This window comes from Otolemur garnettii, unplaced genomic scaffold (genome assembly GCF_000181295.1).
Source record: "Otolemur garnettii isolate 467f Iridium unplaced genomic scaffold, OtoGar3 scaffold00024, whole genome shotgun sequence".
Lineage (NCBI taxonomy): Eukaryota > Metazoa > Chordata > Mammalia > Primates > Galagidae > Otolemur > Otolemur garnettii.
This window is the reverse complement of record NW_003852419.1, coordinates 12,613,545-12,639,382: the sequence shown is the minus strand read 5'-3', so window position 1 is coordinate 12,639,382 and position 25,838 is coordinate 12,613,545. Positions and strand designations below refer to the sequence as shown.

The 25,838-nt window shown below is 40.7% G+C and overlaps 1 protein-coding gene across 1 annotated transcript in view; it reads right to left on the bottom strand.

Annotated features, from left to right (window-relative positions):
- The window catches only part of EML6 (echinoderm microtubule associated protein like 6), a 293,843-nt gene that overhangs the window by 104,796 nt on the left and 163,209 nt on the right, over window positions 1-25,838 (bottom strand). The window contains exons 8-14 of the mRNA XM_003787924.3: window positions 23,513-23,650; window positions 20,717-20,973; window positions 15,907-16,119; window positions 10,693-10,860; window positions 6,928-7,034; window positions 3,002-3,120; window positions 636-822 (exon numbers count right to left, since the gene is read on the bottom strand). Of these exons, the coding sequence (XP_003787972.1) occupies window positions 636-822; window positions 3,002-3,120; window positions 6,928-7,034; window positions 10,693-10,860; window positions 15,907-16,119; window positions 20,717-20,973; window positions 23,513-23,650 (1,189 nt within the window). The remainder of the gene's footprint in view (window positions 1-635; window positions 823-3,001; window positions 3,121-6,927; window positions 7,035-10,692; window positions 10,861-15,906; window positions 16,120-20,716; window positions 20,974-23,512; window positions 23,651-25,838) is intronic.

Sequence of the window (25,838 nt, the reverse complement as noted above, 5' to 3'; positions counted from 1 at the left end):
AGGCTGAGGCAGGAGACTTGCTTGAGCCCAGGAGTGGGAGGTTGCTGTGAGCTGAGATGCTACAGCACTCTACCCAGGGGGGACAGCTTGAGGCTCCTGTCTCAAAAAAAAAAAAAAAAGAATGGTTCAAATAAAATTCAAGGTTTTTTATAAGGCTAAAGCGTAAGTTAGTAAATTAGTCAAAATTCTTAGGACTCTAAGTCTTAACAAAAATAACTCTGCTATATATGTTATACTAGTATTTTAAAAAGTGACTCACCTATAGTACCTAGGACAGTGGTTCTCAACCTTCCTAATGCTGCGACCCTTTAATACAGTTACCCACAGGTTGAGAACTGCTGATCTAGGATGTCTTACATACAGTAATAAAGAAATATATAAAACTCATCCTTCATAAAACTTTCACTATTTTAGTTTTAGCTAGTCCCATTCATAGTTCTCACCACTCAGAATCCCTCAAAGGTCCACATGGTGGTAGAATACATTGGTTGATTTTTCCATCATCACGGAATGATCCAGGGTTCACTGAATCTTCAGCTTCCTGCCATGTATTTTTCAAATTTCTACTGTGTAAACTGGATTCTGAATTAAAATCTCCTTGGTTAGGCCCCTGGTGTTAGAGGAGAGATATATACCTGCCCAGTGGCCACGTAGTCCTTCACTGGATGGATGGTCAGGCTGAGGATGTCGTCATCATGCCCCAGGTACAGCCTCTGGGAGTGCTGCTGCCGGTTGTACACAATGGCAACTGCAGCGATGTGGTAGACCACTTCTCCAGTTTGTGTGTAGAACAGATTGTTTCTACAGTCGTAGCCTCTATAACTGGAGCAGAGGTCCAAGAAATGCACAGTGGGTGAATCAATAGCTAATGAATCAAGCAGGATTTGTCAGGGGCAAAGCTAACATGCTGATGTGAACATACACAAGTGGAACCACAGGTGTCTCCACAGTCACACAGGATAGCGACATTCAGATGGGGGCATGGGGACCTCCAAGGGACTGGCATGCCTTTCTGAGAGGCACACTGGCAATGAACCCTGGGGCAGAATCTGTTTCCAGACTCACAGCTGCTGCCTGTGGTTTCTTAGAACCGATTAGTCTGAGAACACACCTGTGAGGACATGCATGCAGCCATCCCCCATCTCCCTTAGACAAGAGTGCCTTCCCCCCACTTTAGGAGATCATTTCCCTTTGTCCATCTGGAATCTTACTATGGTGCATTACCTGGGTTCCAACACCAAAACAAAGAGACAACTGAACATACAGGTGAAGATGTTGGAAGTGAACGACACTTAATGACTGGCAAAGGAATTTTCTGCAAGTCAAGTGATTTCCGTTCTTTGCTTTTAACAAAATTGAACAAAAGACTTAACTGAATTGTCAGCTAGTACATCACTAATTTTTTTTTTTTGTTATATAACTAGCAAGAACGTGATTTTTTACTTTTGGCATATGACACAGGAGGATCTTTAAAAACTAAATAACATTGGTATGATAAAATTGCTTCCATTTGCACTTATTTATGAGAACAAACTTCCTCAGTGCTTACATTTACAAAAATGAAAAATGGGAATAGACTCACACTAAATGCTGCCACATGCTAACAATAAGTACATGCACAGATCTCTGAACTAACTAAAAACAATTTCATTTTACTAAAATGCATTTTAATAAATTCTAAAATAGAATTTTAATTTTAATAAAAAATGCATTGTATTAATATTTTTCCAATGAAACTTTTCTGTGCTTAACAATTATATATAAAAATTTGTAATCTGTTTATATTGATTTGGTCAATTTTTGACTAATTATTATAACAATACTGCAATCTTAAAATTTTGTTAATGGAACAGCATTGTCTAACAGACATGTAATGTGAGCCACATGAATTATTTAAAATTTTCTAGTTGTCACATTAGAAAAAATAAACAACATTTATTTCAACCACGTATGTTAACCCAATACATCTAAAATATTGTGTCAACCTGTAATCAACATAAAAACATTTTAATGAGGTATTTCACATTCTTTTTTTTAATGCTGTCTTGAAATTGGTGTATATTTTACACATGTGGCACATCTCATTTCAGACTAACCATGTTTTAAGGGCTCGATGGCCATGTGTGGCTAGTAGATACTGTCTTAGACAGAATTAGAGTCCTCTGGTCACAGGAAATAATTTTTTTTTCTTGTAGAAGGTATGATACAGTGACGAAGGAGTCTCAAGCAAAAAAAACTACATGTTAGGGAAAACTTTTATGGATAAATTAGAATGAATTTAAGTGGGAATACAAATGATATAAAATACCCTCCTATTACAGAAGGACTTATTCAGGTACTTTTAAATTAATAATAGGGGGAATCAAATATTTACGGCATTTAGATTACTTTATATCTGTTTAAATGACTGATGTGTTGATAATGCAGATATTTAATTCTTCTCCACTATTTAAACTTACATTGAAGACTTTTGGGTGTTAACTTAAAATGTGCAAGGGTGTTTGTAAGTTTACAAAGTTCAAAATTATTTGGGGGCACATTTAAGAAAAATGCCATCCTAGAGTGGAACCAGCGAAATGGAGCAGGAAATGAGAGGAGCAGAGACAGAGGAGATGGTGATGAGAGAGAAGCGAAGTACAGTGAGCGGCAGGAGCATCTAGAGCAGCGGTTCTCAACCTCCCTAATGCCACAACCCTTTAATACAGCTCCTGTGGGTTGTAACCCACAAGTTGAGAACCGCTGATCTAGAGCATGGAATCACACGATGTCCCAAAACTCTAGAGGCTGTCACGGGGTGACAGCCACAGAACATGGACTGAGAAAAGTAGAGGAAGAATCACGGTTAAATTATCAACCACAGGTTCAAGTGCAAAGTGGACAGTAGACCAACTGGAAGTAGGACAACATCAAAAAGAGGGGACCTCTTCAGCATGTGGAAAGCCTGGTGACAGCTAGGCAGAGACAGAGGACATGCACGAGGTCCCCAGGACAGGCCACCCACCCGTGTACAAACTGCAGTTTTAAGCTGTCCTCGGGAGCCTTTTCTCGTTTGAGGAAGGGCACTGAGTGGTTTTTCTCTTTACTTTGTTGCTTTAGCTGAGGTAGATCTTCTTTGTAAACCTTAAAGTACAACAGAAACATTTAGTCGAGACTCCTTTCTTCTGGTTTCAAAAATATCAGCATTTTGGCATTTCCATAAAAAACTTTAATTGCTTTAATATAATGTTTTTGAAAAATAAGGCATGGGATCAAATATTACTTTCTTCTGATGAACCAAACATGAAATGTTTCTTTGTTTTTTTTTGATACAGAGTCTTTCTATGTCATCCTGGGTAGAGTGCCGTGGCGTCACAGCTTACAGCACCCTCTAACTCTTGGGATTAAGTGATTCTCCTGCCTCAGCCTCCCAAGTAGCTCGGACTACAGGCGCCCACCATCAACGCCCAGCTATTTTTCTGTTGCAGTTGTCATTGTTGCTTAGCTGGCTCAGGCCAGGTTCAAACATGCCAGCCTCAGTGTATGTGGCTGGCGCCGTAACCACTGTGCACGGATGTTGAGCCATGAAATGTTTTTTAAATGATTGGGATTTTGAATAATTTTTCTCTTGATTGGTTATTTTCTTAGGTAATTTATAGCTACAAAATATGATAAGTTATTAGTAAATCAAGGAAATTATTTGAAATATTAATAAGATATAGATGTTTGTTTCATTTCTTTTAAGGCAAGAAATCACTTGATTCTTGCATTTGCAAATGTGGACCTCATGAGTAATGGTAATTTTTTTTCTAAAATTGCTCCTTGAAATTATCTACTTTTCATGGTCTTAACAGATCAAACAGATGAAATATAAAGCAAAGCTCACTCTTGACCTAACCTGTTAGATCAAGTACCTAGTACCTAAAATGTGCTGTAGACGATACAATTTAAATGTACCTAAAAATCAATCTGTTAAAAAAAATCAAATGCATGTTGTTTAACGTGTATTTATCTTCTACTATCCAGACATGTCAATTTTGGGTGGTGCCTGCGGCTCAGTGAGTAGGGCACTGACCCCATATACTAAGGGTGGCGGGTTCAAACCTGGCCCCAGCCAAGCTACAACAACAACAAAAAATAGCTGGGCATTGTGGTGGGTGCCTGTAGTCCCAGCTACTCTGGAGGCTGAGGCAAGAGAATCGCCTAAGCCCAACAGCTGGAGGTTGCTGTAAGCTGTGATACAATGGCACTATCAAGGGTGACAAAGTGACACTCTATCTCTGAAAACAAAACAAAACAAAAAGACATGTCAATTTAATACACAGAAAACAAAATACAATCTATTAAAAAATTTTTCAACTTCATGAAGGAAAGTTTTTGATTAAACTCTTGCTAAAGACATTATAAAATATTATTATTATAAAGTCCCTGTTTAGGATCTCATCAAAAATCATTTTTTAAAAAAGTCAGAAGATATTTCATTACTATTACAGATACAATAAGCTAAGCTTTTACAATCTAAGATAGTTATTTATCAGAATTCAGGATACTTTTTATCAGCTCATCAGTTATTTACTTAAGAGCACTGAGTTCTAGTCTTAGTATTTCTAATGACATTTGAACAAGTCTTATAACCTCTGTGGACCCCAAATTCTTTTTTTTTTTTTTTTTTTTGAAACAAAGCCTTAAGCTGTTGCCCTGGGTAGAGTGCTGTGGCATTACACCTCACAGCAACCTCCAACTCCTGGGCTCAAGCAATTCTCCTGCCTCTGCCTCCCAACTAGCTGGGACTACAAGTGCCCACCACAACGCCTGGCTATTTTTTGGTTGCAGCCATCATTGTTGTTGGGTGGGCCCAGGCTAGATTTGAACCCGCCAGCTCAGGTGTATATGGCTGGCACCTTAGCTACTTGAGCCACAGACGCTGAGTCAGACCCCAAATTCTTATCTGTAAAATGGAGTAAAATTTACAAATGGAGTAAAAAGTTATTCCTCTTTAGAAATAACTCAGGAATATTGTGAGCACAGACAATAAATAACATATAAAAGAGCACTGGAAAGTAAGATGCCATGGGTAACATACAGGTTGAGTATCCCTTATCTGGAATCACTTTGGATAAAATCAGAAGTGTTTCAGATTTTGTATTTTTTCAGATTTTAGAACATTTGCGTTGTATTTACCCAGCTGAGCATCCCAAAATTCAAAATCTGAAATACTGTAATTTCCCTTTGAGTGTCATGTCTGTGCTCCCAAAATTCTGGATCTCAGAGCATTTCAGACTTTTGGATTAGGGATACTCAACCTGAATGAGTTCTAGGCATGAATTTCAATAGTCATATCTTTTCATTCTTCTACTAGGATCATTTCATTAAAAATTTTCCAACTAAAGAACGTTCTTCTCCTAAACTTTATGTTCATTTAGCTTAAATTTTATTTCCTTCTGATATCAGGGGAAAATATTGTTTACTGTTTGCATGTTTACACATTAATAATTTTCTTTCAAATTCTTATCGTTAGTAGTTGTATTATATAGTAAAATGTATCACTACATCGTCAAGCTGACTGAGTCATAAAGTCAACGCAAACCATCTGTTTGGCTGCCTTTGTACTAATCTCATTTTTCAAACACTGAATGGATGAGTGATGATAATGGGCTGAAAAAATGTAAGTCTCTGAAAAGCAATAAATTCAGTGCTGATATAGAGGCAGACCCAGTAGTGTATAGAATAATATGTATTTTGGAAAGAACCCCAGATTGGCATTCTTATTCTAATACTACAAGCAAAGTGGATATGAGAAGTTACTTAACCTTTCCGAGTTATTTGTAGGGTTGGATTTGATGGGTGGATCTATTCCAGCCCATGGAGACATTTGATACATGGTAGCTGCCATAGGCCTCATGGCAAGTCTCTATGGCAACCCTGACAGTTGATGTATCTAAAATGTGAAGTCTTATTCATGCCATGTTCATGTCCAGAATGTGCTTCCCATACCTTTGTTAACTGACAAGGAAGAGAAGAACGCCTAGGTGATCATCATAACAAGGCTGTGTGTGCAGAGTCCTCTGAAGGAATGTTTTAACACTCACTGTTCAGTGCTGAGGTGAACTGTCAACTGCCTCCCAAAGTTGGATGTAATTGACCAACTTTTCTACTAGAGGTGATTTCTGACTGGAGAGATAAGGTTCACTTGGGCTTTACTTTAAATGGATAATTAATTAAATGAATTAATTGGTCACAGTAAGTTAATAGAGAAACCAGGATAATAGCTCACATTCAAACTACCGTGTCCTGAGAGTATCCAAACCGTAAAGAAAACACATGCTCGCATGATACGTTAGGAAAATGTTTAAAATAAAAAAACAGAAAGATACCTGTGTCTTACTTGCACATTTTTCTTCAAAAAAAAAAATTAGGCTCGGCGCCTATAGCTCAACCGGCTAGGGCGCCAGCCACGTACACCTAAGGTGGCGGGTTCGAATCCCCAGCCCGGACCCGCCAAACAACAATGATGGCTGCAACCAAAAAATAGCCGGGCGTTGTGGCGGGCGCCTGTGGTCCCAGCTACTTGGGGGGCGGAGACAGGAGACTCACTTGAGCCCAGGAGTTGGAGGTTGCTGTGAGCGTGATGCCATGGCACTCTACCCAGGGGGACAGCTTGAGGCTCTGTCTCAAAAAAAAAAAGAAAAAAAAAAATTAAAAGTTCTAGGTACTTGGGAGGCAAAAAGTCCAAATGTCAGGAGTTCAGTTTTGAAACTTTGCACTTAAAAAAATTTTAATGGTGTGATTGGGTACTTTTAATATGTATTTAGAGGCAAGGAGTAGGCAAATTTCCTTATATTTTGCCTTAGTTCTTTTTGGCCTAAACACCAGCCATGTTTAGTGTAGTGTCCAAATCCAATGAGATCCAGTTTCTGGGTTATGGATTTTTGTTGCTCCCCACTTACTGACCTGGCGATCATAATTGATTTGAGTTTCTTGCTCAATATCAGAATCCAACTCGGGCACATCAGATAAATCTGAATCAGATTCTTCACTGTAGGAATCAGTGCCACCTTCTGCAGAAATACAGCCCAGAAGAAACAAGCAAAAATTCTGAGACTCTAAATAGCTAAAAAAATTAAAATATTTACTTCTAGCAAAATAAATAAACAGCATCACAGTTTTCATGTAACAAAGATTTTTTAAAATATCTTTTTTTCTCTCATTTCTAAGTTCAGCCTTCTCCTTGACCCTTTCAGAAACATTAACAGATTAGGACAACGTCTTCCCAACCCCATCGTAGACCAACTAAACTCATTATACATTTCCATTAGATAGCAGATCTCTGGGTTTTAAACTTCGCTTGAAAAATATAGAAAGGGCAGGTTTTAACAAAGGAAACACTAGAGGCAAAAGAAATCCAACCACTTATTTCAGTAAAGATCTTTTTTAGCTTTTTAACATATTCAGTAAGTGCTAGTAATTGCCATGGTCAAAACTGCTCCAGAAAAACATTTACTCAAATAGCTTTTCGTTTTATTATCTGTTCCCTCCTGCCAACATGGCTGGATATAAATAAAAAAAGACTGTATCTTCACTGAACTGGAACCCACAGGCCCCAATTGTGGACCATTCTATGAACCCCTTCTGGAGGTAACTTCCATCCTGCAGCTTAATGAACACATCTACTGCTTATTATGATCATCCAAGGGAGGCTGAAATGTAGACTTTCAGGGTTATCTTCCAAGGTTAATTCTTCATGTAAACCTTTACACTTTCACCTTGCATTTGGGAAATCTGCTGATAGTCTTATGGGGGCTTCTTGATACGTGACAATTCTCTTTTCTCTTGCTGCTTTACATACTGTCTGTTTTTACCTTCTGTGTGGGTCTCCTGGGATTCATATTATTTGGTAAACTTTGAACTTCCTAGATTTGGCTTTTTCTTTGCCAGGTTTGGGAAGTTTTCTACTGTTATATTGTTAAATATGTTTTTAGCTCTTTTCTTTCTCTCTCCTCCTTCTGGCATGCCAATAATGTATAAGTTATTCCTCTTGGTGGGGTCCTGTAAGTCTCTCATGGTATTTTCACTCTTCTTCCCTTTCTTTTTATTCCTCAGATTAGATGATTTCCAGTAATCTGTCTTTGGATTCTTTGGTTTGAAATATATTTCTGTTTCTTCACCTTCCTTGACTCTGTGTTAGTTTCTGTGCATTAGATAAAACAACTTCCTTTCCCACCATATCAGATTGGCCTTACGTGGGAGTAGGATCTCACCAATCTGCCTGGCCAAATACTTTAAGATGCCTCTCAAATCATTTTGTCCAGACTGTGTCTATTTCTGGCAGCCCAGTGGAGCTTAGGATGGGCTATGTCCCATCTGTACTACAAGACTGGGAAGGTAGAAGCCAAACTCTCTAGATATAGCTGGAATGGTTAAGGTGTTGGCTGTCTGTCTCAATTCCTTCTGTCTTAATGTGGGTGTTTATCTCCCACTCTCCCTACTGAGCCAGGTAGACATCTGTGACAAACACCTATGCTTGTGTTCAAGCTGCACCCTCTGATCTTGGGGAGATAGGTTCCGGAAGTAGGCCCATTGTACATCTATCTTTTTTCTATGGTCTAGGGCCACTTGGGAATGCAAAAAGAGCAAGTTCACAAAGGAGACCATTCCCTGAGTGGGAGCTATGGAAGGAGTGGCACTCAGTAGATGATCAAAATCCTTAGGAAGAATGCGTAGGCTTAGGTTCATCACTGGAGTGAGCCAGAGGAAAGGCTCTTGAAGTTCTGAGCTCAGGCTCTGAGTGCTGGAAGGCCTTTTTTTTCTCCTTTATCCTTCATGCAAGTTCATTAGTTCATTTGAAGCCAGGCCACCAACTAGCCACTGGAAATGTGTGCTCTAAGCCCTTCCAGAGAGAAAGTAAGAGCCATATATTCCCACCCTTTCTCGGCACTGCTCCAACGAGCTGTAGTCCCTGTAAGGGTTTGCAGGCTCATTTAAGATGCTTTTGTTCTGTGATCTAGGAAGACTTGAGAATGCCTAACCCCTTCTGCTCCCATAGCTTACAGATTTAGGGTGGAGTCCTTTGTAAGGCAGCTGAAACAGTTGGGGCACTTGGTGTGTAATATAAACCATTTCTGGAGAAAAATAGGGAGTTAGTCTTGAAGCTCCTTCTTTTCACTAATTCTGGGGGATGAAGCCCCTGGAAGCGTTCACATGCCCACATAAAACTGCCACTTTTTTCTGTAGTCTAGATAGACTCACATATACTTTTTTCCTCTCTGTTCCTAGAGGTAGGAGGATTAGAATGTAGTCCCTTGAATGGAAGCTGTGAAAGCTAGGGCACTTGATATCTGTATAAACTCCTTCTAGGGAGGTTGGGTGTGGTGGCTCACACCTGTAATTCTGGAGCTCTGGGAGGCCAAGGAGGGAGGATTGCTTGAAGTCAGAAGTTTAAGACCAGCTTGAACAACAGTGAGACCTCATCTCTACAAAAAATAAAAAATTATCTGGGTATGGTGGCATGCACAGGCAGTCCCAGCTACTCAGGACATTGAGGCAAGAAAATTGCTTGAACCCATGAGCTATGATGATGCCACTGCACTCAAACTGGAGCAAAAGAATGAGACCTTGCCTCCAATAACAAAACAAAACCGAATTCCTTCCAGAGGTATTAGCACACCAGGAGTTACCTCTGGGTAACTCTGGGTGGGTGTGGGTGCAGGCTCAGGGCTGAGCTGACGTTTGTCTGCTCCTTTAACTCCTACTGCAAGTTGGTTAGAAGTCAGACACCAAGTAGCCACTGGAACTGCATCATCAACCCTTTCTGGGGAGAAATGAGGCTGCATTTTTAATCCTCTTCCTTGCACTGTTCCCAAGGGAAACACTTGAGCGCCTGTATCAAACTGCCATGTATGTCCAACCCCCTCCACTCCCAGAGGTGATAAATTAAAAACCAGTCATTGCTGGTGAACTTCAGTGTCAGGGTGCTAGGTGTGGGATCCAGACCCTCCTGTCCACAGGAAAAGCTGGGTGTTGGAGTTTCCTTTCCTGATTGGATGGTGCAGTGCTCAGGGCAGGGTGGAGGCACAGGGAGTGTGCCTCAGCTTTTCCCACCCACTTGATGTGGACCTTTCCTCAGCGGCCTGGTAGGAGTCTCTCATTGGCCTTTGTCTTTCTCTTAGAGGGAACTGATCCGTGAATAGATGTTTATTTGGTGCTCCATGGGTGGCGGGAGAGCCAGGAGCTTCCTATCCCTTCACACTGCTGATGCCTTGCTCAATTTACATTTGATATAAGCAGAATCCTTTGAAGAAAATCATTGAATGGACCCATATTAGTCTCAAAAGTTTTTCCTGGGCAGCACCTGTGGCTCAGTGAGTAGGGCGCTGACCCCATATACTGAGGGTGGCGAGTTTGAACCTGGTTCCAGCCAAACCTCAACAAAAAATACCCAGGCATTGTGGCAGGCACCTGTAGTCCTCACTACAATCGCCTAAGCCCAAGAGCTGGATATTGCCATGAGCTGTGATGCTACAGCACTCTACCAAAGGCAACAAAGTGAGACTCTGTCTCTAAAAAAAAAAAAGTTTTTCCTTTTCTTTTAAAAAAAGAAATCTTTTAGAAATAATTTTTCAAAATTGCTTAAATTTTTTACCTAGAGAATGGAGATTAGAATGGTCTTAGACATGTTTATTGAAAAATAACATGTTGAAAAATTATCCCTGGTTTTACCCTGTGGTGCAGTTTCCAGCATGCCATTGCTGACCCCTTCTGGAATAAACCTCCACTGGAAAACTGAGTGGTCAGCTCCTCCTGTGCTTAATACCCACTGAAAGTCATGGGACCAGCGGACGTTTGTGACATGTGCAGAATGACCCACATACTTTCTAAACTTGGCTCCTGAAAAGATATTTTTTAAACAGAAGATTAGTTATAAAAAAAAAAATCACTGGTTAAAAAAATCACATTCCTATTGACAGTGAGGATAAAAATCTTTAAATACATTAGAAAACAATTCTCAGCCTTACATATCACAGCAAATAAGCAGATACGCCAAAAGATATCTCAATTATTTCAGTCTGCATTAAGCTGAAAGTAGATCTTACAGTTTAAGCCCAGGGGCTAAAGACATATCTGAACCTGTTCCAAATAATGCCTACCGCTTCACTAATTCTGAAAATAAATGATAAAGAATAAACATCTTACAGACTCTTATTAAACAGAAGATAACACAGGCAGTCCTTGACAACAGAAAATAATTCTGTGGAAAGAGAAGTCAAATTACTCTTTGGGGTCATGTAGACAGAGATGGGAGGTAATCTTTTTTTTTTCCCTTGAATTGGTTGTTTTACTCGGTAAGCAGCATCCCCAGGTAGTGCAGTAGAGAGAGCTATTTGAAGCTGTACTTGTGGTTGAACTATTGTAGCAAGGTCTCCAGCGTTTGCTCGGTACACAGCAGGGTCCATCTACATTTGAGGCCTAGAAGGATCCCAAAGTCTATGGGAGCTTCCAGGAGGTTAATAAGCATCTTGTCTCCCCTTCATAAATACTTCTCTTACAGTTTCTGTAAATGACATCCCTTTAATGGGGGATCTAACTGTTCAACTATTACATGTTTAAAATTCAAATATCCATTAGACAGGTAATTATTAACCAGGTAAGCCCTGTTACATCAAGGCCTCCAAAAAGGTTAGGGGAATGGAGGGAAAGGAGGCACTGGTTCTCGAAAGCAGCCTTTCTATTGAAAAGAGTCACCTAACAGTTTTCATGATGAAGTCAAACTGATTCCAACTATGGTAAGTTGGAAACGCTGCTTGATGGTAACTCAGTAATGGGGAATGGTGAATATTCTCTCCACACCTCTGCTGATCCAGGGCGCTGGGCTGTCCTCTACTGCCCTGAACTTTATACCCTCCCCACAGATTGATTAACCTACCTTTTTGTAGTGGTTTAAAGATATGTCAACAAGTTGGTATAAAATGAATAGAATATGGCAGAAGTGAAGGTGACATCTGAGAGCAGGTCACAAGAGACACTGCAGATTCTCCCTTGCTCTCTTTCTCGATCCCTGTACACCATGTCACAGGACACTCAGGCAGTCTATGGAGAGGTACATGTGGCCAGGAACAGAGGTCTGCCGGGAGCCACACGAGTGAGCCATCTTGGAAGTGACCCTCTGGTCTCAGCCTAGCCCTCAGGCGACTGCAACCTCAAAAAATGAACCACCCACCTATGCTCCCTGGGAACCACTGACTCCCAGAAATCAGGAGATAATACAGGTCTGTGCGTTTAGGACGCTAGGTTTGGGGGTAATTTGTAATGCTATAGTTACTTAGATAACCAGTATACCTTTTGTAGGCTGGAACTAGAACATGACAAAGCATGAGTGCCGTTAATATGTAGACTTCACCTCTCTGGCCTTTTCCTGCCCTCTGCCCTGCTCAATTACTCTGCTCTAGGCCCAGTGGCCCCTTTGCCTTTCCTCAAGCATGACAGACACTCTCTGCCTCCAGGCCTTTGCACTGGCTGTGCCCTCTGTCTGGAGTCCTCCTGCCCTGGATGTCTGACTGGCTGGATCCCTCACTTCCTTCAGGTTTCTAGTCAAATGGAACCCTAACAGCGAGCAGCCCCTTAACCCCTTTATTTACAATAGACACACCCGGCTGCCCCACCCCCGCACTCTCTGCTCCCACTATTTGCTGTATTTTTCTTCATAGCACTTCTCACCTCACCATCGGATTTGTTTACATTCTCTTGTGTATTAATTGTGTCATCTCAAAAGCTCCAGGAGGATTTGTGCTTGTTTTACTAGTTGACATTTCTCTGTCCTCTAGAATAGCACTTAACAAATATTTACTAAATAAATGAAGGCCACATCTGTCTCTTCCAAGGCTTCCTTGGGACACTGAGTAACTTTGCAAGACTTCTGTTTGATCTTGCACTACAAGGAGGGCTCAGGCCTTGGCCCAAGGCTCCTCCTACTGACCTTCTCCTTTCACCGCTCTAAATCCTCCCAACATGACTGCCAGATGCTCATCTCCGGCCCTGAGCTCTCCCTGGAGTCCTGGCAGCCCATGGGCGTGTCCACTTGGATGTCTGACAGGTGGCTCCAGCTTGTCACAGGTAAAACCGACTGAGGCCTTCCACTTCCCTTCTCACCCCACGAACCTGTACATACTCACACAGACAAAACCTCTTTAGTCATCTTCTTGGCTCATAAATGGCACCACTGTTCACCCCATTATTCAAGCCCAAGGCTTAGACGTTTCCTTGGTAACTTCCTTTATTCCCCTATCCAATCTATCAGTAAGACCTTCAGCTTTACCTTAAAACGGCTTTCTAAACCCAAACCCTTCCTTTATCTAAGCCCCCTCATCTCTTACCTGGATTCCTGCAATAATCTCTGTACTTGAAGCCTCCCCTTTGCTAATCCATTCCATGTGAGATCAAAGTGGTCTTTAAAAAACAAATTGGTCATGTCACTACCTCCATTTAAAACTCTCAATAGCTTTTCGTTCTTATTAGAAGACAACCCTAATTTCTAGGAGTGCCTGTAAAGCCCTTCACAATATGGTCCTGTCATCCCTCGCCAGCATCATGATACACAATTCTTTCCTCATGCATCTGCTTTAGCCACACTGGCCTTTCTGTCCCTGCATTGCATCGAGCTCACCCAAACTGTGTTGAAGGCCAGCAATGTTTTCTTTAAAGTCCAAGGTTTCCATGATTCAAGTCTTTTAATGCTCAGGACACCTGTCAAGGGAGGTAGCCATCCAAGGATGGTGTGTAAAGGACTGACGGAACGGAGCCCACTCGTGCAATATGGAGATCCTTAGCCTCCGAGCCTCCCCTTGGAGCAGGACTGAGTGCAAGGGTCTTAAGACATGGCCAGTGTCACAGAGCAAGGCTTTGGATTTTACCTCACATCAATGTCTGTGAGGTGATGGTCAAACAGGAGGGAGTTTAAATGGCGTCAGAGAAGGCTGCCAGCATTGATCCTAATTATTTTAAGATGTGAACACTGTCCAAATGAGGAAAACAAATTGGTTTGGCTATTTAAAAATACTATCAAGTGTGGTCATTTTCCTTAACTGCAGAATACAGGTCTGATTACTGGGTAACCAAATATTATAAACATATAAATGCAAATGTGTCCAATTAACTTGGTGAGTTATGTTTGGTAACCAAATATTATAAACATTTAAATGCAAATGTGTCCAATTAACTATCTGTAAGTTTTTGAAATCATGGTGGAAACACAACTGTGTTTGCTTGGGGTCATCAGGCTGCTGATAGTTCAAAGCCTAGGGGAGGACTTACCGCTGGTACCCTAGGTTAGAGACAGGCGTATTCCACCCACTGTTATGATTCCCATCAACAATTTCCACACTCTTTTATTAATTTCACCACCAGTAGTTTTGCCACAAAAAGGACACAAATGCCTGAATGTCTCTGAGGCAAATTCTAAGATTTATAAGCCACTTGTCGTGAGAAATAGACCAAGCGGGTTTGATATGAGGACATGGATACTGGGTAGGCTGGTGAGATGCGTTCTGCTGCTCTCACCACACTGTCCCTCTGGCTGCCACCTCTCCTCATTCACATAGACACCCTCCACATGCTGTCACCATAGGGTGGTTTTTCACATAAGGTTGGCTCACTTTGACAGATAGCACACTATTCACCCTCCTCTATGTTCTAATAATAGACGCATATTTCCATTGCTATTTTCTAGACCCAAGCCCACCTTACAAGTCTTGAGGCTACCTAGGAGATATTAACTCTCACTGAGTTAAGTTCATTTCCAAGTTCTAACACTAGAGACCAGTGGTACTGCTCCTGACCCAATGATGTGTCTTCTGAATTCCCAGATACCTTCTTGTAGCAAGTTCACCACTCCATCTATTAAGATATGCCCTATTACTCAAAAGACCCATTAGTTAAGAGAGAGAAAAGTTTGAATTGGGCATGTTGAGGTAATTTTGTGCCTTGAGCATTTTAAGCTGATGGCCATTTTGTCAAGTCTAAGTGACGGTGGTTTCGCTATGCACTTTATGTTCCATTTTGCACCGTAATTGTCTCTGCCTCAAAACGGCCAGTTAGCTGAAAATGACTTTCTGATTACATTTTTCAATCCCTTCCCTTGCTTAATTTAAAAATTGTTCAAGGGAAAGGATTTTCAGGCAGCAGCACGTCCCTGCCAATTACTTTTCTGAGATCAGATTTTCGGGGCCCAGTTGAGGAGTCTCAGAGGAGCCTGTTCACGGGCTTTGCCTAAACTTGCAAAGAAAGGAGAGGTCTGGGTCATTCCACAGCTAATCCATCACATTCTGCAAAGCCCGAAGGGGTCACGTAATTGAAATCACACAATTCTAACAGTAAAATAAAACAACAGAAAGTGATATATAAGCAGGGCTGTCTTGAACCATACTTCTCTCTCAATGATTTCACCAGTTATATAAATCTGGTCTGCAAAATTAGTGCTTTAAGGAGTTCATACACTGGATTATCACCCAAATACGTTCAGATTTTAATTATGTCTGGAAGGATTTGCTTTGCTTTCCCATATATAAGTACAGATGGGTGCAAAGCATAAAAGAATTCTAGTTTAAACATTTTAATATATATAATTTAAAGTATAAATATTTATTGACAAAAATATAAATAAAATACAACTTACTTGAAATGCGAAATAGGAGGCTTATAAGTAACAAATGGTAATAACTTTATTAGCAAGTTCTGACTTAAATTTGAAAAGCATATACCTTAGAATGTCGAGAGGAGAAGATATCAACAAGTTCTAGTTAAAATTCTTTAAGAGTGAATATATATAAGATGAAATAAGAGTCTGCTGGAATACACTCCAGGAAAATAAACCTTAGTTGTATAGTACTACATACAGTCTCGAGTAAATCTTTATGCAATGGAACATCTCTTGGGCCTTACCTTTCTTGAGACAAGGAAATTTAAACAATTTAACCAGTCCAAAATCATCTCCGGTCGCCAGCACTGAGCTGTTGTAATTTGCATCCACGGAGTTAACATCAGTAACCTCAGTGTATTTGGGCCAAATTCCACTCACTTCAGGGCCTTTCACACAGGTCCAGGAGGCCCAGGGAATCCCTTTGATTTCTTCTTTACTTGTTAAAGGCTTCCCCGCTGAAAATAGTGAATAAATACCACTGTTACATTTAAATAAAAAGCATATTCTAAATTACTTTATTCGTTATTTTTGTTTTATAAAGGTATAAAACCTTTGCTTTTTAAAAACTTCTATAAATCAAGGAAACTACAGATTCTAATCTCTTCATCCTGGTTTTGATGTTGGGGCGCAGAGTTTAAAGAAAACACACACTCTAAACTCAGAAGGAAAGCAGAAAGATAATGATTATTAACTACTGGGGTGATAGATACCCTATATACTCGGACTTGATCACATCCTAACCATGTAACTAAATTTCACATGTACCCCATATATGCACAGATATCAAAAAGAGTGAAAAAAGAACATGATTATTGTACTAAATACAGTATCTCAAACTACTATTTACCACATCTTAGTTATTTAGACACAGGTGATAGTATGCTTTGTATTATTGATGAAATGACTTTTATTAAATTACGTGCCATCGCATTTAGTCACCAAAACTTTGCCAGGTTAAAAAAACCTTTGACTTCTGTATGTAGGGGCTCATGCCTGTAATCCTAGCACCCTGGGAGGCTGAGGCTGGTGGATTGTTTGAGCTCAGGAGTTCAAGATCAGCCTGAGGAAGAGCGAGACCTCACCTCTACTAAAAATAGAAAAACTAGGTAGGTGTTGTGGCAGGTGCCTACAGTCCCAGCTACTCAGGAAGCTGAGACAAGAGGATCACTCAAACCCAGGAGTTTAGGGTTGCTGTGAGCTATAACGCCACAGCACTCTACCCAGAGTAACAGAGACTCTAAAATAAATAAATGAATAAATAAATAAATAAAAATAAAGAACTTTGACTAAGTTCATTTGGGGCTTCTATTTTTTCAAATTTAAGGATGCTTAGAAGTAATTGTTTTAAAAATGCAGGCTCGCTAAATTAATAAAAAAATGGATTTTATTATTTAAATGTAAAAGTTCTAGACACTAAAAATCTACAGGATTGTGGAGAAAATAGTCCCAACAGTTGTGCTTGGCACGTCCCCAAAGGCTTGGCACAGTATCCACCCAGTTTCCAACCAGCAGAGGGTCGGAGATGTCCCCAGAGAGTACACACAGGTGGGAACAGAGACAAGGACAAAATGTTTGGGAGGAGATCTAGCTGCACACAGTTTTAAAATTCAAAATTAAGATAATTAACCATCCTACTTGATTCTTTATTTGAAAGTGTTTTAGGCTTGGCGCCTGTGGCTCAAGCAGCTAAGGCACCAGCCACATAAACCTAAGGTGGTGGGTTCGAATCCCCAGCCCGGGCCCGCCAAACAACAATGATGGCTGCAACCAAAAAATAGCCAGGGGTTGTGGCGGGCGCCTGTAGTCCCAGCTACTTGGAAGGCTGAGGTAGGAGACTCGCTTGAGCCCAGGAGTTGGAGGTTGCTGTGAGTGTGATGCCATGGCACTCTACCCAGGGGGACAGCTTGAGGCTCCGTCTCAAAAAAAAAAAAAAAAAAAGAAAAAAGAAAAAGAAAATGTTTTAGAAGGAGAGTATCTGTGAGAATAGAGGCACCACTTGAGTGCTGCCTTGTCAAACTGGCACTCAAAAATTCTAGACTGTATTACAGTAGTGCAGAAAAATTCGTTAAGAAGACCCCATAGAATTGAGGGATTTATGACCCTTTGGCCCAGGACAGAGAATATGTTCCCACAAGAAACACCTTGATTCTATGGTCTTTCTAATACATTTTTATACACTACTGTATTAACAGTCCAGAATTTTTGAGTGGCAGTTTGACAAGGCACCAGTCATGTACAAGGGCATCTATTCTCACAGATTCTTTATTTGGAAATATATTCTCTCTTGGAGAATAAAGTCAAAGGAAGTGACTCAGAGAATTCCCCCTGTACAAAGGTTTTTAGAGCTGCACTATCTGGAACAGCAGCGAAATTGGAAATAAGCCCGAGTGCTCAATGATAGCAGCATGTTAAAGTAAGTAATGGTATCAGCACTGAACAGGATGTTATTTTCTTACTGCAAATGGAAAAATACATATAAAACATCAAGCAAAGAAAATAGACACAAAGAAATATGTACCTAGTAATGGTAAACTGATGAATTGGATAGGGCAGAGTCTCCTTCATGATGTTTATTTCGGTATTACAAACTAAATGAGTATGTGAATGAAAAATAATATCCTAAGCTGTCTGCTAAATCTCCCAACCTCTCTTGGCCAAAGGGACCCCAGAAGCACCTTAAAACTAAGCTTTTATCAGCAGCTAGGGCGCTGGCCACATACACCAGGGTTGGCAGGTTTGAACCCAGCCTGGAGCCTTCCAAACAACAATGTCGACTACAACAACAACAACAAAATAGCTGGGCATTGTGGTGGGCGCCTGTAGTCCCAGCTACTTTGGGAGGCTGAGGCAAGGGAATTGCTTAAGCCCAAGAGTTGGAGGTTGCTGTGAGCTGTGACACCACAGCACTCTACGCAGGGTGACATAGTGAAACAGGTGTCTCCAGAAAACAAAAAACCTGAGTTCTTAGCCATGAAGGAATAGGGGAGAGAAAGTACAGTTATATGCATATGATTTCCCTTCATAAATATTCCTGAGTTCTCCTATAGTTTGTTGGAGATGTATATTTGACCACCTTACTTGATATTAAATCCTATTCCCTTTTGTCTCTGTTTTGAAGCATGTGTGCCTGGCTCCTGGCTGGAGCTCTACTTCCCAGGCTGTTGGAATGGCTGACTAAGGGGTTGGTACCTCTTTACAAGAAGTAAAGCTTCCTTTTTCCAAAGTACAAACCTTGTTAATTTTTTTGGGAGGGGGGCAGTTTTTGGCCAGGGCTGGGTTTGAACCCGCCACCTCCGGTATATGGGGCCAGCACCCTACTCCTTTGAGCCACAGGCACTGCCCCTTTGTTAATTTTTTTAAGTTAGGTATTATGTAAGTCAGATGAATGTCATACAAAAATTATCTTGGAGTCACAAATAACACTTACGTTTTTAAAATCCCCGTGAGCTCGTTTTACCAAATGATCATATACTAAGGGCTTCTAATTATGAAGAACACAGGTTAGGGACTAAACCAAGCCCAATAAATGCAGGCTACGATCCTCAAATCTTTGAGGACTCATATCCCGACATATTGTCTTGAGGTTCTAAACTGATCCCAGAGGTGCTTTCTAATTCTTCCTGGGCCATCTTTTCTAAAGTTTAAATAGACTGTTTTCCTTTGGGATTCTGACATTAACCAGTGGTGGCCAAGTCCTCCTTGGTATCCGTTACGATGGGAGTGCTAGTTCCTCACAAGCTAAACCCCCCAGAGTATACCTCCCTTTTCATTCATTTGTATCCCTGCTGCAGAACTGTGTGTGCACGGCACTAACAAGTTTTAAGACTATTTTGCCCCACCACATCTATTTATTCAACCCCTTTAGGGATATATTTTGAACAATGAGCTAGGCAAGCAGCAGGAAGAAAAAATGAGTGGCAGGATAAAGCAAAGGACTTGGATAACGAGCTAAACATTTGGGTCGTGAACCTCCACATACTTGAAAGTCGGTTGTACAACTATTTCAGATTTTCTCTACTTAAAAAAATTATAAAATATTTTGAGCATTCAGAAAGTTATAGAGGTTATTATAAGAAACCTGTATGTTCATCACCCAGCTTCAACAAATCTCAACATGTTGGCTTTATTACAGCAGAATATTAAAGAAAATGTTACAGGTAGTTAAAATCCATTGGTTAATTCTTCCCAATCTCATTTCTCTCTCCTTTCTTAGAAGTTACCAATACCCTGTTTATCATTCCCAGGCATTTTAAAAATGTTTACTATGTATGTATATGGTCACAAATAACGTATACAATTTGTTTTCATATTGTATAATTTTATATAAACGGTCACTGTACACGTTGTACAACTTTCTTCTGTTTGTTCAGCATTAACATTTTTAAGATTTATCCATATTGACCTAAGTACTCCAGTTTAATTTTTTTTGAAGTCCCTTACAGTGACTTCGTGTGACTGTCCCACCTTTAATTCAATCACCCCTTCACACGGGTACACATTTAGGCCTTGTGTCTCATTTTTGGCCACTACAAACCCCACTACCACGGACACCTTGTGCCTCTGCCTCTGGGTGTGCTCCCACCGGCAGTGTACGTGCTCTCCGTTTCCCCTCTTCTTGCCAATTAATTTTTTGATAATCTAATTAGTGTGAAATTACATTCCCTGTTTTAATCATCACTTCCCTGATTCCTAGGCTCATACAGTTAGTGGTCATTTGAGATTTGCCCATTTTTCTAGTATTTTTTTCATTTACCCATAGGCATTCTTTATATATCCTACACATGAAGCTTTTGTCCTTTGTAACAATGGTAAGGATTGATAACTTGGCTATGCCTCCTCTTTAAATTTTAATTGTGGGTTCTTGTGTAGTAATTTTTTATTTGACTGTGTTCTATTCCATTAACCTCTCATTTTTTTGAGGGTTGGTGACTTAAGGATCTTATTTCAGAAAACATTCTTTGCCATGATGTCATAATGACATTCTCCTACATTTTCTTCATGTGGTTCAAAGTTTTGCTTTCCACAATCATATCGCGTCTGCACCTGACTTACATGGCATTTTGTAGAACAGTCGTTCTCCGGCCCCATCATTAGTTTGCAAGTATTTACTATCCAAGGACCAGTCAATGTGTGTAATAAAACTAAGGGACTTGTTACATTCTCCGATTTTCTTATACCGCTGGGCAACAGCATAGACATCTACTAGGCCATCGTTGGATCCCACTGCAAGGTAAGAACCATCTGGAGAAAATTTCATTTCATGAATGACTTCTTTTCGATCTTTGATGTGAACCACTTCGGTCATATCTCTACAGGAATAAAAGGCAAAATGATAAGCAGCAGATCTAGAAATGGAAAAAATAAGCCACGTTTTAAACTATAGGTGTCAGAGAAAAGAAGTCTTTTGAAAGGGAGCAAAACCTATAGGAACTAAAGGATTAACTTTTAAGAAAATACATAAAATAGTATTATTTAAAATGTATGGTCAGTTTGGGGAAATAAACATTTTAAATAATACTTTGAGTTTCCAAAGTAAAAATGAAATAAAAAGTAATGAAATGCCTATTTAAATGTACAATTTGACAGAAAGAAATAAAACCTAATGTTTGATTGATCAGTAGGGTGATGACAGTCTATAATAATCTATGGTATATATCTAAGTACCTGGGGGAGAATACTTTGAAAGTTTCCAGCTTAACAAAAGAAACATTGAAGGGATGGACATCCTAATTACACCGATTTGATCTTTACCAATTATATAAATGTATTAAATTATCACATGTTCCCCCCCAAATGTACATTTATGTTAAAAATGTTGGGTTTATAAAATTGTTTTAAAAATATGTCATGGAGAGGGTAAAATATATCAAAGTCAGCATAAAAACAAACCCTCCTTTTTACACTTTAAGAATGAGACACTGTGACAGTTAAGCTTAACACTTAACTATTGTTGTAAAAGAGAAAGTAAACAAAGCAGAAGGAAATTCCCTTTTTAAATGTTAAAATGTTCAGTCATCATTTAACTTTCACTAGGAAAGGTCATTACCCTAATGCACCGAGTCACTGGAATAGTTTGTATCCTTTCTGATCAGATTCCTTTAAGAATTTCGGCTCACATTTGAAAGCTCACTGAGGTGTTTTTTATTTTTTCTCTAACTATGAAGCAGGGTTATGACTAGCAGATCCCCTGAGCAAGTAAAGATGGTGTCATCAGCTTCAAAACAAACTGAATGCATAAATAATGCCAAATATTTGCTTCCACATACAAATCCCTCATGCTTGTTACCATTTATTCATAGCATTAGAGTGTACTATGTAATGTCATAAAATAGGTATGTGGGGATTTTTTTTTTTTTTTGGCTTGGGAAATCTATCAAAAAGGATATCTGATAATGAGCCATCTTTACACATAACTAAGCAGAGACAGAAAAAATGTTGCCCACCAACTCAGTTATGAGTTATATGTGGCTGCTAATGAGAATTTTGTGTAATAAACTATGCCAAAAACATTCTTTAAGCTATATTGCAGTATTTAATTGCAAAACGTGCAGTATTGAACTGATGGCTGCATTTCTTTTTTTTTTTTTTTTTTTTTTTTGAGACAGAGTCTCAAGCTGTCCCCCTGGGTAGAGTGCTATGGCATGACAGCTCACAGCAACCTCCAACTCCTGGGCTCAAGCAAGTCTCCTGCCTCAGCCTCCCAAGTAGCTGGGACCACAGGCGCCCGCCACAACGCCTGGCTATTTTTTGGTTGCAGCCATCATTGTTGTTTGGCGGGCCCAGGCTGGATTTGAACCCTCCACCTTAGGTGTATGTGGCTGGCGCTTTAGCCACTTGAGCCATAGGCGCCGAGCTTGCATTTCTTTTTTATAACTACAGAACGTGTGAGCCAGGAGAACTAATGCATTCAGAGGAATTACCAGGGTGGGTCCTAATTTCTGTCCAGTAGAAATAACATAGATTGTTAGTAGATAGGAAATATTCCATTTTAGTATCAGTTACAGGGGGAAGAAATCAAGCTCACTCAAGCTCACCTCTAAACACCCGTGCTGGTGGACGCAGTTTTATTCATTCTTCCTCTTTTCTTGGCTTACTACAAAGCCCGCAACCTCTTATCTGAAACCCCTGGGATCAGATGTGCTTGGGAATTCATTATTCATTAGATTTTAGAGAGCTTTACATACAATGTACTATGTCACATCCCCAGAGGGGGCGGGGGTGGCGCCCTGTATTAAACACGGTATTTCTGCAGTAAATCACATGACACATGATGATTCCTATTAAGAGATTAAACACTATAAACAGCCTCACAGCAGTTCAGTGGGTTAGGCTGTGATCCCAAATTAGTTACCAAAGAATTTGGGATTTGCAGAGTGTTTTAGCCTTTGAGATTACAGATAGGGGATCATGGATCTATAGTATTCCTATTTGAAAGAGTAAATGAAGGTGCTGCCACGTATTATGACTAGAAGAATCTTAACTTTTAACAAAGAGCATTTCTAGGCTATAGAAATGCTCATGCCTGTAGTCCCAGGACTCTGGGAGACCAAGGCAGGTAGATTGCTCAAGTTCAGGAGTCTGGACCAGCCTGAGCAAGAGCCAGACCCCCATCTCTCTTTTCTAAAAATAGAAAAACTACCTAGGCATGTGGCAGGCACCTATAGTCCCAGCTACTATGGAGGCTGAGGCAGGAGGATCTCTTGAGCCCAAGAGTTTGAAGTTGCTGTGAGCTATGATGCCATAGTACTCTACACAGGGTGACAGAGTGAGATTCTATATCTCACTCTGATAAAATAAAATAAAATAAAAAGAACATTTCTAAATACTGATTTCAATATTGGTACATGCCTGACTCGGAGAACGATGAAAGAGCCGTCCTTCATGCCCAGGGCCAGCTGAGATCCATCCGGGCTAAAAGCGACGCTACGAACTGCCTCCTCCATGTTACAGCGGGCGATCAAGGCGTGGTCAGCCAGGCTCCACAGCCTAGACACAAGAACAAGAGAAACACAAAACCAGCTTCTTGTAGTGATCAGCCAGCCCAAGGCAGGAAGGCCTGCCCCGCACAGTGGTAATAACAGGACAAGACACAGTCACTTCACACCAGTGGCCTTCACTGGGGCCTGTCGGGAAATCCGGAAAGGTGTTTAGTGCACTTTTGGGTCATTTTCATCATTTGAAAATACCCCACAAGAAATATAAAATGAAGGAACATTCCCAAAGATTTTGAAATTCATAGAATAAGGAAAATTCAAACACTACTTCACACCAAATCTTACTTTTCTCTCTAGAAATTAAATATTGTCTTTTACGTATACTAATGGTGGCTAATCACAGTTATAAAAAATATTAGATGCTAGGACAGTGCCTGTGGCTCAAAGGAGTAGGGCGCTGGTCCCATATAACAGAGGTGGTAGGGTCAAACCTGGCCCCAGCCCCCAAAACTGCAAAAAAAAAAAAATAAAAAAATAAAAAAACATATATATTATTAGATGCTACTATTGTTAGTTTTTAAAGAAAATTCAGTGCCCTTCCAGTAACAGTTACACAATCACACACAGACTGAAGTACATATTACATTTGTGGCTTCCCTGGAAAGAAAATGTATCTGAGACAGAAAAGAGTGAGTGACACCTCTCCCCAGGAGGGTTCCAAAGTTGGCTGTACACAGCCACCTGCTGGCACTCTCACAAGCTTCTGGGCACCCCACTGCTGACAGGTCTGCTGTTGGGGCGGGGAGGACACTTCACAGTGCTCCTGGCCCTGGGAAAATGCCGAGCAAGGGGCAAGTGCTGGAAACGGGGAGCTGTCAGCAGGGTGGGCTGTGCGTGTGCCCAGCTCCAGAAACACCTCATCCAGGCAGCGAACCGACCGAGGGAACCCACACACTTGAAAACACAAACATGGGTTAGTAGCAATCATTGTATCTGACCTCTATCTGTCGGTGTGTTTATAAAGACAGACTTCCGTTGACACACTCACAACATCTGTAGGGCACCTACAGCTTACAGTTCTGTGTCAGAAGGGCAAGAACATGTGATGTGAGGCACAGTTTCCAGCAATGCATTCTGCCATCAGGAGGGACGGGATGCCCCTTCATGTAAACAGTTTATAGTTCCCTAAGGCAGCCTGTGCTGCTCGGCCTAAAGCTGAATATTCTCTTAATACCTCATTTATTATTCATAACCTCATGCTGTTTTTAGCCTTGTACTATTTTAAGCAATGTAAGCTTTGCTTTACCAGCAAAGAAACCACCACTCCTCAGTTAACTGTGCTATCTCCATGAAGTCACTAAGCTAATCCGTCGCAAGAAATGAAGACTTTAACGCTTCTTCAATTTTAATATTTAAATAAGACAGATTCTGGCACTCAGGGCTCCTGAGGGATGTTTGCTCTGTCACCCACATTGGAGTACAGAGTGGCATGTGTCACTGTGATCGTACTTGTTAAAAATATTTACAGTGGCATGATCACAGCTCACTGCAACCTTGAATTCCTGGGCTCAAGTGATCCTGCCTCAACCTCCCAACCAGCTGGTGCTACAGGTGACTATTTGTAGTACAAGCTCATTTTTATTTTATTATTATATTTTTTAGAGATGGGGTCTTGCTATATTACACAGGCTGGTCTTAAAGTCCCAGCCTCAAGCGATCCTCCTTCCTCAGCCTTCCAAAATGTTGGATTACAGACCTGAGCCACTGAGTTGGGCCTCAACATAGTTCTTGATATACAAAAGCTGGGAGGTTTTCTCTTTTTTTCTTCTCTTTGATATAAAGTATCACCTTGTCACCCTGGGTAGAGTGTCATGGCACAGCAACCTCAAACTCTTGGGCTCAAGTGATCCTCTTGCCTCAGCCTCCTGAGTAGCTGGGACTACAAGGGCCCACCACAACACCCAGCTATTTTCAGAGATGAGGTCTTACTCTTGCATAAGCCGGTCTTAAATTCCTGAGGTCAGGCAATCCACCTTCCTCAGCCTTCCAGAGTGCTAGTGAGGCAAGAAAAGTAAAAGCAGAGCTAAAAGAATCTGTCCTAGCCGCCCTGTGTAGGCCTTAGGATCTGTCCTACCCGCCCCGTGTAGGCCTTAGGATCTGTCCTAGCCACCCCCTGTAGGCCTTAGAATCTGTCCTAGCCACATAGCCGCCCCATGCAGGCCTTAGGATCTGTCCTGGCC